The sequence below is a fragment of the Nicotiana tomentosiformis genome, chromosome 8, assembly GCF_000390325.3.
Source record: "Nicotiana tomentosiformis chromosome 8, ASM39032v3, whole genome shotgun sequence".
Lineage (NCBI taxonomy): Eukaryota > Viridiplantae > Streptophyta > Magnoliopsida > Solanales > Solanaceae > Nicotiana > Nicotiana tomentosiformis.
This window is the reverse complement of record NC_090819.1, coordinates 85,753,785-85,765,418: the sequence shown is the minus strand read 5'-3', so window position 1 is coordinate 85,765,418 and position 11,634 is coordinate 85,753,785. Positions and strand designations below refer to the sequence as shown.

At 35.1% G+C, this 11,634-nt stretch overlaps 2 protein-coding genes across 3 annotated transcripts; one reads left to right on the top strand and one right to left on the bottom strand.

Moving 5' to 3' along the window:
* Window positions 1–628: 628 nt before the first annotated feature.
* On the top strand, window positions 629–4,319 carry LOC104093256 (uncharacterized). 2 transcript variants are annotated; one of them, XM_009598985.4, is made up of 3 exons: window positions 629–1,136; window positions 3,069–3,321; window positions 3,579–4,319. In XM_009598985.4, exons 1-3 carry the CDS (start codon window positions 870–872, stop codon window positions 3,965–3,967), a joined length of 909 nt encoding a protein of 302 aa, XP_009597280.1. In that variant the 5' UTR covers window positions 629–869; the 3' UTR covers window positions 3,968–4,319. The 2 variants fall into 2 exon arrangements, with proteins under 2 accessions (XP_009597280.1, XP_009597279.1); XM_009598984.4 differs by having other exon boundaries at window positions 631–1,136; window positions 3,057–3,321.
* A 6,699-nt stretch (window positions 4,320–11,018) lies between these two features.
* LOC138897770 (uncharacterized mitochondrial protein AtMg00820-like) lies at window positions 11,019–11,357 on the bottom strand. Its single transcript, XM_070183781.1, has one exon. It carries the CDS (start codon window positions 11,355–11,357, stop codon window positions 11,019–11,021), a length of 339 nt encoding a protein of 112 aa, XP_070039882.1.
* Between the last annotated feature and the right edge of the window lie 277 nt (window positions 11,358–11,634).

The window sequence follows — 11,634 nt, the reverse complement described above, 5'->3', positions numbered from 1 at the left end:
CTTTGAAGTGAATGGTGTCCAAATCAAGAATTTGAATTATGAAATTTATAAGGTATAAAATAAAAATTTAAAAGTAAGTAGTTTTGTGTTTACTTTATATATAAAAAATACATATTTTTGCGTAACGTATAAGTATTAATGACTTTACGAGATGATAATAAGTTTCGTATCTTATATATTTATTTTGCATACTAAGAATGCTGGTTGCGATATAAAAGATATCACCTACCTTATCATACATAAATTATCATACACTCTAGTCTTGTATGACGTATAATAGTCTTTTCTTTGATAATTATTTTATATGATGATGGTGTCCGGATAACTTGCGTACATCGTTGTTATTTTATTAGAAAATACTACCTCTTACTAGTACAACCGATCAAAAACTTAGACAAAATAGAAATAAATTACATACTATTTGCCTCTGCAATCTTTTATGTGACTACTTAAAGAACAAAATAGTTATGGAATATAAGTTACCTCGTAGAGAGGTTACAACTACAATTAGTTAAATTATCAGGGTACACAATTGATACTATACATAAAATCCGTGTCTCTCCACTAAAAACATAAAATGTGATGCAGCAACCGTAATAAACCACAACTATATATACTTCTCTTTCTTCTCCTCTCTCATCCCGTTATCTACTAATGAACCCCATTTCTCCCTCAATAGCTTCTCCAAAACCCTAAAAATTTTATCTTAACAAATCCATCATTCTCCGTTTGTAAAGCTGAAGTACAAACCTTAGGGTTTATTTGCTTTGCCCTTTTTTCTATCATTCTTTAGAAGAAGAAGAAGAACGAACGAACGAAATCCCAATTTAAATTAGGAAAATTGGGTTTATTTAAAAAAGCAGGTAGAAATGATGGGGGGTAATTCGAATGTATTTGCGGCGCTTGATAGTTTAAGGAAGAAGAAGAAGTCTTCTGATAAAGAATCTAAGAATAGTAAAGGTTCGTCATCGAAGAAGGAACAGGAACCGGAAGTTTTGTGGGCTCCAGCGCCGTTGACTGTGAAATCTTGGGCTGATGTTGATGACGAGGATGATGATGATTACTATGCTACTACTGCTCCTCTTCAGTCTTTTTTGGGTTCGAATGAGTCTGAAAAGAAGCCTGAACCTGTTGAGGTAATTGGCCTTTTATGCCTGTTTTTTTTTATGGGTGTTGTGTTCTTTGGGTTCGGAAATGTTGTGAATTTTATGTCATGGATATGAGTGATAGATTTTATTTTTACCTTTTTGATAATAGTATGCTATTTATTTAGAAGTTCGATGATTCATGATTATATCTGGGAAGTCGTTGAAGAAGTCAATGAAACTAGCAAAGATAGTGTTGTGTCTTCTATAATTAATTAATTATGAACTAGGGTTCACTTATCAAAACAGTATTATTACTCTACTATGCTTCAATCCTGAACTAGTTGGGGTCTGCTCCGGTGGCGGAGCCAGGATTTTATACAAGGGGATTAAGAAATGTTACTTGGTATTTGCAGCCTTTTAAAAGGCGTGGACGTAAGGTGAGTCGTTTTACATATGCCTCAGCGGGGTAAGCCCCATAGGTATTTAATTTTTAATATTTTATAAAATAATATAATGACAGTAAATATTTATAAACATGTAAAATGGCATAAAAATTGAAGAAAACTATATATATGTGTGCTTCATCCCCACAAAAAACTAATCAAAACAATCTATTATACGTTACTTACAAGCACAAGTAATTTGAGTCTAAAAGAATAAAGTTTTTTATATGGAGGAACAAAAAGGATGATTAACCTGTAATTTGAACTTTGAATTTGTTGCTATGAAGAAGAATGTAGTTCTTTTTGTATTTGTAAAAAAAAATAAAATATTCGTTGCTTTTGGGAGATATTAGCAGACTAGCGGACAAGATAAAAAATTGGGAAAATCATGAATTAGGGCTTAAATCAATAAAAAAGGGTCTTTATTTTTAAATTTAATACTTTTGAGTTCCTTTTTAAACCTTTTGAGTAATTACCAAACTGACTTTTGAGAATTTGGGTATTATATGAAGGACTAATTCAACAAATTTTGTTTTAATTTTAAAAAGTCTCTGGGCGTACGCCCCAAATTGCGGGGCGTACGCCTCTTGTGACTTTTGCCCCACACCATTGCCCCGGGGCGTTTTTGGTACGCCTCGCCCCGGGGCTCGCCCCAGAAACGCCTTTTAAAACAGTGGGTATTTGAAACCTAAAGCAATTTTGAACCCCCTTTGCCCCTTTACTAGAATTTTTCCTAATATCTAGGGGGATTCAATAGCTTACCCTATTTGTGCATTATAATATTTTAGCAAAGTGGATTCAATTGAACCCCCTTTCTCCAAGCTAGCTCCCCCGTGGTTTGCTCTATTCAGATCCAGTCAATTTTAATAGGAAATAATTTTTCTTGTGGTTCTCTAAAATAGAAGTTTTCACATTTATATCTACACTAACATGCTATTTTCATACCAAGCTAAGATTGCAAAAGCCAGACTTAATGTAAGTGAAACAATAACAACTAGGCCTTAATTCGAAGTTCCAACTAGTTGATAAGCATATACGGAGGATTGTTTTGATTGTATTCTGTTATTAGTTGAGTCCATATTTATTTATTGTTGGTCTTTTCAGACTACTTCTTTATGTGATTTTAGGTCCTAAGAAGTTTGTCTCTTTCTGAAATTGGAATATTTGGAGGTTGTGGCCGCAAAAATGACTAGGATTTTCCGTTCTTTTGGAGCACAGGAGTTTTACAAGTTGATAGTTTGTTCCCTGCATGTAATACACCCCTTAAGTGTGTTCATTTCGCCTAATGATTTAATGTTCTGTTGGTTCCCAACTCATATGTATGTTTTATGTGTTGATTTGTTCGCCTAATTTTGGGGATAAATCCCTTCCTCTTTCATGAGGGATAGAAAGAGAATGGAGAAGGAAAAGGAAAAGGAAAAGGAAGTAAATAAGCACACAAGTTATTGCAATATATGGTAGCCATAAAAATTTGAACGCATCTCTGAGTCAGTATCGCACATATACTGATCGTTTAGTTGAGAAGGTTGAATTGCAGGAAACAGAAAGCGAAGAGGACCTTCTTGATGATGATGAAGATGAAGATGTGGAGGAGGACCATGACCACGAAGCTGAGGTTCCAGAACATGCTGAGCCAGTGGACCATAAGATAGAAGCTCCTTCAGCTCCTAAAGAAGCTGAGAGACAGCTATCAAAGAAAGAGAGAAGGAAAAAAGAGCTTGCTGAATTGGAGGCACTTTTAGCTGATTTTGGGGTTGCACAAAAGGAGAAAGGTCCAGACGAGTTACCTGGTAATTCTTTTGCCTCTCTTCTGACGACAGCAGCAGTCTATCCATTCTGTTAGTAAATTAATAATTGAAGTTGGGTGATGAAATTGATCTCACCTCCTTAAGACTGATTCGTTCCCTTACATTTTATCGACTCTGTAAACATGTCTACTCTTTATTCTTTTGGTTAGCACTTGTTGGTCATCTTGTGGTTAAGATTACTAGTTTGATTCTATGGGTATCTGAAGGTGGATTTTGCTAAGCGTTCTGTATAATTACAGATATTGCCAATGAGAAGAAAGAGTCTCAGCAAGGTGAGGATGCGGAAAAGAAAAATGGGGTGGTTACAGAGTCTAAAAATGCAAAGAAGAAGAAAAAGAAGGATAAAGCATCCAAGGAGGTGAAGGAATCAGAGGATCAGCCCAACAGCTCAGATGCCACTATTGGTCCAGAGGAAACTGGAGGAGGAGCTGAACAAGTAGAAGATGCATCAACAGTAGATGTGAAGGAGAAGCTGAAAAGGGTAGCTTCAGCAAAGAAAAAGAAATCCAGTAAAGAGACAGATGGTGCTGCTAGAGCTGCCGCGATAGAGGCTGCTGCAAGGAGTGCCAAGCTTGCTGCAGCAAAGAAGAAAGAGAAGAACCATTACAACCAGCAGCCCATGCGATAAATTCTACCCCAGCGTGGAATGATTAGCGTCAATGGTCCGAGTTCCAAACAGTTTGGTACACTATATTGCTTTTGGCTGATGCAGAATAAGGTAAGGGCTCTAGTTTTGGTCTTTAGGGCACATGAAATTATGGATTAGTTTTTGGAGCTTAGGCTAGAAAGTAAAAAAAAAATGAGGAAAAAGTAAAAGAAGTGTTTGGCTGGACAATTTTGCTGTGTGATAATTCGTATTTGGATCTAGAAAGTAAGCTTATGTGTAAAAGTGTCTGTTGAACTAAGGTTTTGATGGAATGAATTCGGATAGAGAACTATTGCTTTTTTTAATTGAATGGAGCATGATCTTTGCCTGTTAATTCGTTTATTTTTTGTTTGGCCGATTCTGTGATTCCATAATACTTCCTGTCTTAGCTAACAAGGGAAAAGATGGGAACGCATATCTGTGATGATATTGTTTTTCAGAAAGTCATAAAAAGACTTGGTGAACATGTTGTTTGATATCCCTATTGGTGGAAGATGGCAGGAGTCCGCCGAATTAGTTGAAATGTGTGCAAGCTGCGTCAGACATTAAGCCTTGTGTAAATAAGGTATGTTTTCAGAAAACTTAAACTAACAGGGAACAAGAGAATGAGAATCACAATGTGAAAGTGAACGGCTATGACATCTCTGTTTTGAGCATTTGGCATCTATTCTAAGTTTTGCAAAAAATTGAGATTGCATTGCCAAGGGCTATTGTTGGTTCAAATTGAAGGATTGCATCTGAATAGCTTAAGGTGAGAACGAAGTAGCTGCATGCTCCTCTTGAATAGTTTTGCTTTGCCTCATCAACCAGTGCAACCCATTTTATTTGAATAATTGTTTCCCACGAAGGCTCTGTATGAGAATTTTGTGCAATTTTTATCCAATGCACGAGTGGAAATCAGAATCACATGAAGGCTTTGTTTAAGAACATGTTCGCATAATCTTTTGTGGTTTACTGTTGTGAGTAATTTTTTTTCTTCTAAAGCACAAGCATTTCCTTGAGCTCGTGCTTATGCCTCCCAAAACCGCAAGAAAAAGCCAGCTAATCTTTCTTGAAAAAACTACTTGGTCGAACTGCCTAGTCTGCAAATCACCTCGTCTCTTTATGACTTTAAAATTAAGTGAGGAAAATTGATGCTTCTGAATGTAAGGTTTACTGTGCGTACTTCATGTTAATGATTGGTGGTATTTGTTCTATTCACGGTTATCGGTACTTCATAAAAGCAAAGTGAAACTAATCAAAGATGGAGGAAATTAATCTAAGTAAAAAAATAATAAATTCGTACTTCCTCCTCAATTTATGTGAATCTGTTGTAAGATATAAATAAATAAATAAATAGGTTAAAGAATATTGATCAGAGCTTGTGATGCAATTTTATTGTAAGGCAGTTAAGTAATTTTCTATTTTGATGGAACTTGGATATATATATATATATATATATATATATATATATATATATATATATATATATATATATATATATATATATAAATCAGAATAGCCATATTTATAACTGGTAATTGAAACATAGCCATAGTTCCAATGTATTCAAATTTAATCACTTTTCATTAAAAGATAAAATCTGAACAAAAACACTCTTAAAAATCCTGAAATATTTCAACATAATATGCTGGAGTTCAATTTTTTTACAAGCTTCCAGCATATATGCTGAAATTTTATAATGTGTTGGAGTTCCATCATAATTGCTGGAAGTTTATAGAGAAAACTACCCTCTATAGCCCCTCAAAATTTTAATAGCCCATGTTTTTCTCACTTACACGAAATGGCCCTTCGGCCCAAACATATTACATTTAATAGCCCGAAATGTCTATTTTGTATATTTTTTGTATAGTGACAGTCTATTTTATATATTTTTTGTATAATGACAGTCTATTGTATATAAATTGTACAATGACAGTCTATTTTGTATATTTTTTGTATAGTGACAGTCTATTTTGTATATATGTTATATATTGACAGTATATTTATTATATTTTTTGTATAGTAAGTGTCTATTTTTCATACTCCTATGCTAAGTATTGATTTTAAACACTTAAACGTATCTCTTTCTTTTTTGACTCTTCAAAAATCTAACTCAATCACAGAAATACCCAAATAATCTCCATAACAGTGGACCTTCAAGAATCGATCAGCAACCAAACAGGCGTATCCTTAAACGTAAAATACAAGAAGCCACAAGAAGCCACAATCAAACTCAACGCAAAACACAAGAAGTCACATCGTCTATTCCACTATGCACTATAAAATCCTCTTTTTTCTTTTGGGTAAAGTGGGATTGGAGAATGATCTTCGACTAATAATGAAGAATCACAGTACATCTCCAGCAGAATTCCAATGTTAACTAAAGGGGACAACAACATGGTCTTTTCCCTTTGTTGATCTAGTAGTGTTGGGTCTAATCGCAGCGGGTTCAAATGGTCCGACCCGTGACCAGTTGCTCGTTTTTCTCAAATCCAAATCTACCGATGAACTCAACTCTCTTTCTTCTCAGCTTGTTGATGTTATGGCTAGCCATTAGAATTACTTTTGGGCTATAAAATGTATATTACAATTTTGGGCTACCAAGTGATATATGTTTGGGCCGATGGGTTATAAATGAATTTTGCTCAAGTTTATATGCAAGAGTTTCATAATCCCGCATATTATGCTGAAACTTTTTGTGTGTTAGAATTTCAACATAATATGCTGGAAGTTTATATGCAGGAGCTCCATAATCCCGCATATTATGCTGGAATATTTCGCGTTTCAGTAAAATAATGGCTATTTTTCAATGACTTCGTAAGCGCTGGCTATTTTTTGATTACCAATCCGATAAATGACTAGCCCGTGCTATTTACTCTTCTTAATTCATTTCTTTACTGCGTATCCAAGTGACATTCATTGTACAAGTATATGATCATGTGCCTTTTGCATGCGATCATTGTTTCCTGCATGCAATGAAGTAGCCTTCATGCACGAAAGTAGCCTTTAGCTAGCCACCTAATTTCCTTACAATAATGATTAATGATTGCTAATCAATAGCCTTGCATTAATGATGGCTAATGTTAACCTTATCATAATGATTGTTAACCAGATTTCTGTAGTAGTGTTGGCATTATAACATTATAAAAGGTCCTCTTTCCTGCCTTCGAAGAGTGAATATTAACTCTCCATCAACCTTATGATTTAATAATGTGCAACCATCTGCCAAACCTTAATGTACCACCCTTTTCATTGGTTAACTGGGAAGACACATGATAAAAGCTACAGTATGCTGATTTCAGTGCTTGTATTAGTTGGAAACAACTATTGTCTGTCTGCCTGTGGAGCATTTGGCTAACCAGAAACTAATGTTTTTTATAAGAAGAAGAACCACATTAATGTGAATCAAATCATTGCCAAGGCAGTTGAATATCATCATGTAGCCGTCACACGTAAAACATCCACCAACACTAGGATCTTATACCTAAAGTGGCAACCACCAAAAAGTGGATTTTATATGTTGAACACTGATGAGGCTGCATGCACAAATACAGGAAAAAGGGGCTATTGGGTTTGGGGGGGGGGGGGGGGGGGGGCTTCAAATATAACAAAGAAGACTGGGTTTTGGGCTTCATGAGGGGCTTCCCAAATACTGATAGTTTAAGGGCAGAATTCCAAGCCTTATGGATGGGCCTTAAAGTAGCCCTTGAACAAGGTTTTGCACCTCTTGTGATAGACAGAGATTCTGAAATGATGCTAAAATTGCTAAAAGATGGTAATTTGATTCATAATCCCATAATCTTGGAATGCAGGTATCTGATGGATTAACTGGGGAACCCAGTAATAGGCCACAACTACAGGGAGCAGAACCAAGTAGCGGATCTCCTTACAAAGGAAGGAGCTAGGAAGGAAATTTTTGATATAACTCAATTTTTGACAGTTCCTCCTGTGTTTGCAAATGATACAGTGCGGACAGACATCTTAGGAACTGTATTTGAAAGGAAAACTAACGCATGTAATATTAACACAATGCTAGACATTGATGACAATCCTCAAGGGAGTCCATCCCCTATAATGATGTAATTTTTTGAATGTTTAAATATGTAAGAATCCAGTTAACCAAAAATAAAAAAAAAGTAAAGGACGACCAAGGGAGAGAAGATGCTCTAATAAATTCTAGTAAAGAAAGTAATTTTTGCTCGAAGATTTCAAGTAAACTTTTCTGGTACAATTTTCTTGTTTAAGTGTTTTTTTTAAGTAGATTGTGAAATTTACTAAGTTCTGTAATTTTCAATTATGTGGCCCAAAAAAAGAACCTATGCAACTGTTGCACTAAATTACGGAGCAAGAATAACATATTGCGTGTATTTTGTTACGTGCAACGGAAATTGTTATATAGTAAGATAATTGCCCAAAATCTACTTTAAATCACTAAAAAATAAAGTTTATTTCACAAACTAAATCCTTCCCTCTTTGTACGCGCGTATTGTTGGGAGAAGAAGAGAATTATTCTCTGTTGGAGAATTCTTCTGCATGAGATATATAGAAGAGGAGTAGAGGAAGAACTACCTATGATAACCACCATTGCACGTTCCCACATCTCTCAGTAGCGTGCGATAGTTTTTTAGGAGTCATAAAACCTCTGTTAGTAACCTCCTTAAGTTTAATCTCTTCTAAAACGAGTCGGGTCAGTTTACATGGGCGACCCGCGACCCAAACCTAATATCCAACATCTCCTACTTCGCACATGGTGGACTAGAATCAAACCAGTAACTACCATGGAAATAACACACATAATTCATACTGGCAAATAGTTCGTGCGACCTGCGAGCATTAAGAGCTATAATATTCTTAAACCCTTTAAGGTTGTTTAATAGCTCCATGTAAAAATCTAGTCATATGCAGAAAGGATTCACTACTACCATGAGGATCTTATTATTACTCTCAAAACCTCAGATATCATTCGCTATTCCAGTAGCTACTTATTCAATCCCTCAATTATCGAAAGAGGTAAACTCGAGTTCTCGTATAACATTGTATCCACAATTATACTCAATACCATCATGGTAAGTATAATGTCTGACCTATGAATACAAGTTAAATTACTAAATTATAGTTGTCTTTCCTTTCTACTAGAATCTTTCCATTCCAAATCAACTGCTTTCCTAGACATACACTGCATTGTCGAATCACTCATGGCTATTAGTGACATGCTAAAGTAGCAACATCGATTGGTACTTCAAAAAGCGATAAAAGGTCAAAGGGTATTCCAATAAAAAGTTAATATAACTTTTGGGGAACTCACACAATAAGGAAGCAGGGATCAATTCTTTCGTTATCCCATTGGTCGTTCGCACACGTGGTATAAAACACGTATTACTGTGTTCTCACCATATATTAGTGCGCGTGTCTTCTTTTACTAATTCAACACCGTACAGATCTTGGTCTAGACACCTATAAATGTCTAACCCGAATTTTTTATTTTAATAATCCTCAATCCTTCATCTTAGAGAAACTCGTATCTGGCTTACAAAACAAGTCATAATCGAATGGTGAAATTTGTAAGTCTAACTAGTTATCAAGATCGACCTTTACAAGTGAAATATGACCTCACACTGTTCAAAGTTCTATAACTTCTCATCTCTTTACAATTCTCAACGTAAGAGGCAATTGCTCGTGTGAGAGAGTCAATCTTGCAACTTGTTCGACATAGTTTATCAATAAAATATCATCCATACTAGATATGAACATAAATTCAAGAATCAAATATTGATGAGCATATTATCATAATCAAGTTATTTTATAATACATAAACATGGTCATATCCTTCACAAACCTAGAGCCATAACATGTTTCTCAAACTGGTCTCTAGATATCGCCTTTGTAAAAGGATCAGCTATCATATTTCGCATAGGAATGTACTGTAAATTTATCTTTCTACTTGCTACTATGTCATTCACAAAGTTATACTTGATGTCAATGTATTTGGTCTTGATGTAATACTTAAGATCTTTTGAGTATGCAATACTCGCTTGATTATTACAATATAAAGTTATGGGACCCTGAGAGTTCTTTGTAATACCAAATGCTCAAAACATCTCTTCAACTAAATATCTTTTTGTACTGCAGACGCACAAGCCACGAACTCAGCTTCCATCATGGAAAGGGTTGTACAAGTTTGTTTCTTACTTTTCCATGTCATAGCATCACCGTTAAGTAAGAAAGCATAATCAGATATTGATTTTCTATCATTCCGGTCACCAGCCAAATCATCATCTCTATATCCTCGCAAATATAAATCATTTACACTATAACATAGTGAATAATCTGCAGTTCCCTTCAGGTACCTGAAAAGTTTCTTCACAACTTTTTAATGATCTCTTCCAGGATTGGATTGATACTTGCTAACCATACCTACATCATAACAAATGTCCGGACGAGTACACATCAATGCATATATCAAGCTCCCGATAACACTTGAATACGGAACTCGAGACATGTCTTCCTTTTTTTTTTTTCAATCTTGGGACACATTTCAAGGCTTAAAGTTTCACCTCTCTCTATAAGAGGATCCATGGTTTTGCAACTTTTCATGCGAAAAAGCTCCAATTTTTTTAATATAAGTTTCTTAAGATAGACTCAATAACTTTTTGGACCGGTCTCTTTAGATCTTAACTCCAAGGATATAGTCTGCCTCACCCATATCTTTCATATCAAATGACTTTGAAAGCCATTAATTGATAGTTTTCAAATACTCCAAATTATTACCGGCCTATGAAATATCGTCCACGTAAAGAGAAAGAATTACAAACATCTCATTGGACTTCTTCACATAAATGCAATGGTCTTCATTGATCATGGTAAAATCATACGAGATCACCTCCTTGTGAAATCTCAAATACCATTGCCTTGAAGATTGCTTCAGGACATAAATGGATCTTTTTAATTTACAGACCTTCTTTTCTTGGTCTTTAACGATGAAGCCTATAGGTTGTTCTATATAAATTTCTTTGTTTAGTTCTCCATTGAAAAAAGCCGTCTTTACTTCCATTTAGTGTAATTTCATATCCAAACGTGCAATAATAGCCAAAAGTAAGCGAATTGAGGTAAACATCACACCTGGTGAAAATGCTTCCTCATAATCTATTTCATCTTCTCGAGTAAAGTCTTTTGCTACCAATTGTGCCTTGTATATTTTTATTGACCCATCCATTTTGTGTTTAACTTTGAGAACCCGTTTGTTCCCAATGGCTTTATACCCAAGCGGAAGGTCAACTAGATCCCATACTTTGTTGGTTTTTATGGACTCTAATTCTTCTTTCATTACTTTCATCCACTCATTTTTTTCAGGGTGCGATAAAATCTCAATCACAGACTTTGGCTCATCCATTTCTATGGGAGATACTAAGAAAATCTAATCTTCAATCTCATGAGTACGTTTGGGTATATTTTTTCTGGTACTCTTTCGTAGTTAAAATTCAAGTTCGTCAGAAGGATTTTAGGATTGAGAATTCCCACTCCTACTCGAATCAAGAACAAGATCCTGATCAATTTGATTATCAACCGTGTCAGAAGACACTTGCTGACTATCTGAGTTCAATATTTCATAAAGAGGTTCTCCGTTCTTTACCTCGCCCTTGTTTAGAAAATTATTTTCCAGAAATGTG

Excerpts from the sequence above, each read along its gene's own strand:
- LOC138897770 (XM_070183781.1), bottom strand. The coding sequence starts at position 11,357 with ATGGATGAGCCAAAGTCTGTGATTGAGATTTTATCGCACCCTGAAAAA.
- LOC104093256 (XM_009598984.4), top strand. The coding sequence starts at position 870 with ATGATGGGGGGTAATTCGAATGTATTTGCGGCGCTTGATAGTTTAAGG. Across the intron at positions 1,137-3,056 it reads AGAAGCCTGAACCTGTTGAG|GTTGAATTGCAGGAAACAGA; the intron begins GTAATTGGCCTT and ends TTAGTTGAGAAG. Across the intron at positions 3,322-3,578 it reads AGGTCCAGACGAGTTACCTG|ATATTGCCAATGAGAAGAAA; the intron begins GTAATTCTTTTG and ends GTATAATTACAG.